The 5681-nt window shown below is 41.3% G+C and overlaps 1 protein-coding gene across 1 annotated transcript; it reads right to left on the minus strand.

Moving 5' to 3' along the window:
• Positions 1-250: 250 nt before the first annotated feature.
• LOC123362981 (olfactory receptor 52E4-like) lies at positions 251-1198 on the minus strand. Its single transcript, XM_045003590.1, has one exon. The coding sequence runs from the start codon at positions 1196-1198 to the stop codon at positions 251-253; it is 948 nt and encodes a 315-aa protein (XP_044859525.1).
• Between the last annotated feature and the right edge of the window lie 4483 nt (positions 1199-5681).

The raw sequence follows: 5681 nt of genomic DNA on the forward strand, positions 1-5681 counted from the left end.
CAGTCGAGGCTTCACAAAAGAGATGGGGCAAAATTGTAATTCCAGGGATCCAGCTACCAGCAATTAGAAAGGTGGCAACCCAGTCTAGTGTACATAGATAGGCTCTCCAGTTCATCACATTAACACAGCACAGTAAGGACAGGGAAGGGTTTAATGTCTCTCTGTCTGTGTAGGAGGTGATTCAGGGAGGAGCCATCACACCATGGACCAACCAGCTTAATTTATGAGCCAGAGAACAAGGAGAAAACATTTAGGCCCCCTTATGAGTAAAGAGGTGGAGCAGCCTGCCCCGGATCTGCTTGGTCCTCACCCCATAAATGATGGGGTGCAGCACGGGGGGCACCAGCTGGTACACACAGGTAATGAGAATGAGGACGTACAGTGGCACATTGTGGCCAAACCGCTGAATGAGAGAGGAGAAGAAATCTGAGATGTACAAAGCTGAGATGGCACAAAGATGAGAGATGCAGGTTCCAAAAGTTTTGATCCGGGCATCCTTTGTGGGGAGGCGGAAGATGGCCCGGAGGATCAGAGTATAGGACACGGCAATAAAAAACACATCCACTCCGATCACAGAGAAAAGATCAAACAGCCCATAGTAACTATTGATGCGGATGTCAGCACAGGCCAGCTTCACCACGGTTATATGCGCACAATAGAAGTGGGGAATGATGTTCGTTCTGCAATATGGGTACCGCCTCACCAGGAAGGGATAGGGTAACGCGAGTATGCCACTACGCAGCACCACAGCCAGGCCTATCTTGGCCACAGCAGAGTTTGTCAGGATGGTGGAATATCTCAGGGGATTGCAGATGGCCACGTAGCGATCAAAAGCCATGGCCACGAGGATTCCAGACTCCATCCCTGAGAAGCAGTTAATGAAGTACATCTGGGTGAGGTAGGCACTGAAACTGATCTCCCTCGAATTGAACCAGAAGATGCTCAGCATTTTGGGTATGGTGGATGTGGACATGACCAGGTCGGTGATGGACAGCATGCAGAGGAAATAGAACATGGGCTTATGGAGGCTTGGCTCCCTCTTCACGATGAACAGGATAGTGAAGTTCCCCATCACGGCTATGGCGTACACAGCACAGAAGGGAATGGAGATCCATATATGGGCTGCCTCTAGGCCAGGAATGCCCAGTAGGATGAAGGTGGAGGGGTTGGTGAAATTGGTTGTGTTAGAATCTGACATGGCGTAGGGGAGAAGGTGTCCAACTCTGAGGCATAAGGGTGTCTTCTGCATTTACTGCATGCTCCCCTGACTTTCTGTGTGTTCCCAGGACGTTGGGTGATGGTCGCAGTAGAAATGCCTGAATGGAGAGACAACGTTAATATGAGACTGTGCATGTAATAGTGGAAGCTGTTTACATGGGATAAGAAGATTGATCTCTCTTCACACACTGAAAAATTTACATTTTCATTATTCAGAGAGAATAACTATGAACAATGACCCTACTAAATCCAATTCCATATTTTGTTGTGCTCCCTTAATTAATAATTCCTACATTTTTTTGCATGGGGAAGCTTAAGAGGCACCAGCAGGAAACACAAGTGTGGATGCTGGTTGTCCATCATTGTTCCTTTATGCAATGAGAGCCAGGATAGTCCCCCAATCATCCACTTGCTCGAAATCTGAGAGGGGGAAAAATAAACTTTTACAAGGACATGTGATGAGAGAAACATCTCAACTAGAACATACCTCAGGGGAAGGACCTGGAAGCCATTGATTGCAGCTCAGGAGAAACACCTGCTCATTCGCAGCAGTGGACAAAACAGAACATTGTTCAGATCATCAAGATATGGAATGGAGCATAACATGTTCGGGAATGTGCTCAGCTTCGGTCACCCAGTCTCTATTAAGGATAGAAACGTCTGGGACTCTTTATTTTTCACAAGGGACAAAGATGAGGACATATGATATAGGAGAGGAAAATAAAAAATATGAAACTGAATTACATTCAAATGGACAGTTCCCAACCAGTACTATCTATAGACACTTGGAACTCCAAGAGAGCTAATTCCCCAAAGTTGACAAAACTGACTGGGAGGAAAAATTTAGTCAGAAAAAATATGAAAGAATATTGGTATTTCTTTGATTACAGCTCATTAGATAGTGGAAAACTCATGATTCCACAGTCAACAAAGTGAACAACTTTGGGTAAAAACTCAGTTTCATGGTAAAGTGAAGGCAGCAATTGGGGGAGGGAAGAAATATGTAACAAAGAGGAAAAAGGGAAAATAGCTGGCCAAGAATCGAAATCAGAAGTTAAGAAAATTGATAAAGAAAGTTAAGACATCTGGGAAAACTCCATGTGTGGCAGTGCTATGAATCACATAAAGGAGGTTATTAATTATATTAGGAATAAAAAATTAAATCCTAGAAAGGATTTATGTCAATTCCTGTGTTATATATAAAGTATTAAAAATAAAGGGAAAGGGTTTTATATATATATGTATATATATAAGAATTGACAAGGTTAAGAAACAATGGAAAAGCTGGTATGGGATTAGTTAAAAAAAAGTCTAGAAATGTAAGTAATGCCACTCACCAACTTAAACAGATTTTCTCAAATAAACCTTATTTCATCCTTTTATGAAAGTACACATTGGCTGACCAAGGGAACCGCGCTGATGCAATGAAACTTGATTTCTCAGAGGCATTTGATTTAGTAGTGGAAAACATTGAGTTGGTGAGTTGGAGCAGGAGAAGGATTTTACCTCTGCACATGGAATTGGTGAAGTAAACTGCATCCAGTTCTGGGGTCCACATATGAAAAAGATGTTGAAAACTTGGAGACGGTGCAGAAAAGAGCCACAAAAATGATTGGAGGATAGAGAAAAAGGTGGATCAATAGACTTGAATGTGTATATCTCTTTAACTTATCAAAAAGATTATCAAGTGGAGACTTCCATGGGGAGAAAATTATGGGTAATAATGGGCTCTATAATCTAGCAGACAAAGGCTGAACAAGACTGAAGGGCTGGAAGCTGAAGCCAGTCAAATTCCAGCTCGAAATTAGGGCCAAATATTTAGCAGTGAGGGTGTTTAACCATTGTTTGTTTCGGTTTCCACCAAGATGGTTGGTGGTGTTTGGACACCTGAAATAGAGAATGCCAGTGAAAATGGGGTAGATTCATCTACTAAAATAAGGAAAGAACAAGGTAAAAGTTACTTGGACAAGTTAGATGTCTTCAAGTCACCAGGGCCTGACTAAATGCATCCTAGAATACTCTGAGGGAACTAACTGAGGAGATATCTGAGCCATTAGCTATTATCTTTGAGAAGTCATGGGAGACAGGGGATATTCCAGAAGACTGGAAAAGAGCACATATAGTGTCTATCTATAAAGAGGGAAATAAGGGTAGATCAGGTTATTACAGAAAAGCAAGCTTAACTTTTGTACAAGGTAAGATAATGGAGCAAATAATCATGCAATCAATTTGCAAACATCTAGAGGATAATAAAATGATTAGTGATAGTCAGCATGGATTCAACAAGCCCTGTGGATGTAGGGAAGCAGTAGCTGTGGTATATATAGACCATAGTACAGCTTTTGATACAGTCTTGCATAACCTTCTCATTGATGAACTAGCGAGATACAACCTAGATGGAGCTACTATAAGGTGTGAGCATAACTGGTTGAAAAAAAATGCTCCCAGAGAGTAATGAATGGCTCACAGTCAGGCTCAAAGGGCCATAACAAGTGGGGTTCCGCAGGGACCAGTTCTGGGTCCGGTTCTTTTCAATGTCTTCAGCAATGATTCAGATCATGGCATAGAGTATAAACTAGTTAAATTTGGAGATGATAGTAAGTTGAGAGGGGTTGCAAGTCTTTAGAGAATCATATAAACATTCAAACTCATCTGGAAAAACTGGAGAAAAGGATGATTAATGGTCTTGAAAACACAAGGTATGAGGAAAGACTGGAAGATCTAGGTTTCTTTAGTCTGAATAAGAGAAGACTGAGAGGGGAAAGGATAACCGTTTTCAAATACCTAAAAGGTTGTTACAAGGAGGGAGAAAAAGTGTTCTCCTGAACCTGTGAAGAGAAGACAAGAAGCAATGGACTTAAATTGCAGCAAGGGTGGTTTAGATTGGAAATTAGGAAAAATGTTTCAAAAAAAGAAAATACTATGTTGTGTTATATTGGCAGAAGTATAACATGCAAGTCATAGTACATGATAGTATTCCTCTACTAGTATCAGAGGGGTAGCCGTGTTAGTCTGGATCTGTAAAAGCAGCAAAGAATCCTGTGGCACCTTATAGACTAACTGACATTTTGCAGCATTAGCTCATGCTCATGCTGCAAAATGTCAGTTAGTCTATAAGGTGCCACATGATTCTTTGCTGCTTCCTCTACTAGGTGCGGGATAGGTTTCAATTGGGGAAATGTGTCAAATTTTGCTCATCAAGGTATAGAAAGGATGTAGAGAATCTGGAAAGGATCCATAGACAAGTAACAAATGTTATGCAAGGGATGGAATGCAAACTGTATGAGAAAACCTAAGAAACCAGTATATTTATTTGGAAAAGAGGAGATTACTTGGGGACAGGATAGTGGTCTTCAAATACTTGAAAGGCTGCCATAAAAAGGTAGAGGAAAGTATTTCTGTTTTACCAGAGAGGGGCAGGACAAGAGGCAATGGGTTCAAATTCCAGCATAGCAGATTTAAATTAAATTTCAGAAAAATCTTCCTAACTTTAACTACAGGAGGCCAGTGGAACAGACTCCCAGGCAAGTCATGGAAGCTCCCTCTGTGAAGGTTTTCCAAAGTTGTGTGATTAGCCACGAGTCTTAGATGACTAAGACAAAAGAAATCCTGTATCTTGTCAGGGGATAGACTAGCTGTCCTTTGAGTTCCCTTATAACTCTATGGCTCTATCATTCTATGATGTAAAATCCTAGTGTAGATCCGGCCTTAGTCACACACACGTCTTTTGGCTCAATTCAGAGGTAACTGAGTGAAATTTAATGGGTCTGTGTTTTACAGCAGGTCAGACTGGATGATCAAATGGTCCCTTATGATATTAAACCCTCTGGATCTATTGATAAAGAAAGTAGATCAGGCATTTATATTTAATGTGTCTCATAACATGAACAAGGGAACATTTAGTTAAATTGAAAGTCTGAACATATAACATTGAGAAAAGGTAATTGCTACCATAATTCCTATTTGGCCTGTAGAACTCCTTGCTACCACCATTATTGGTGCAAAGAGCATAGAAGAATGGGATTCACAAATAGATTGGCCATTATAGGTGCTGCTGGTGGCATCACCTGTGGTTAAGTCTGTCTGACACCTTCATTAGAAGACCTCATTTCCAGTTGCTTATAAGTTTGCTAAATTGGTGGTGTTTGGACTGAACTTTCTTCTGCTGGGTGTCTGCATGGAGCAGAATTGTTTTATTAGAAAGTTTCAGGCCTAACAATTCAGCTGAGTTCTCAAATGAAGCTAGGAGAAAGTATGTGTTACCCATGTTGAAAAAAATTCATTATTGTTTTAGTGAGGAGCCCTAGCACCTCCAAGCTTTGCAGCAGATAAAAGTCAGGTAACAGACTCTGTCTCTCTGCCCCATTAACAGACAGAGCCCTGAAATGCAAGAGGAGGTGGTGACAGTGTCTGTGCATTAGCACACAGCTGGCTCCTGAGATCAGTACTCAGCTCTTGATCCA

This window comes from Mauremys mutica, chromosome 1 (genome assembly GCF_020497125.1).
Source record: "Mauremys mutica isolate MM-2020 ecotype Southern chromosome 1, ASM2049712v1, whole genome shotgun sequence".
NCBI classification, from domain to species: Eukaryota; Metazoa; Chordata; order Testudines; family Geoemydidae; genus Mauremys; species Mauremys mutica.

Excerpts from the sequence above, each read along its gene's own strand:
- LOC123362981 (XM_045003590.1), bottom strand. The coding sequence starts at position 1,198 with ATGTCAGATTCTAACACAACCAATTTCACCAACCCCTCCACCTTCATC.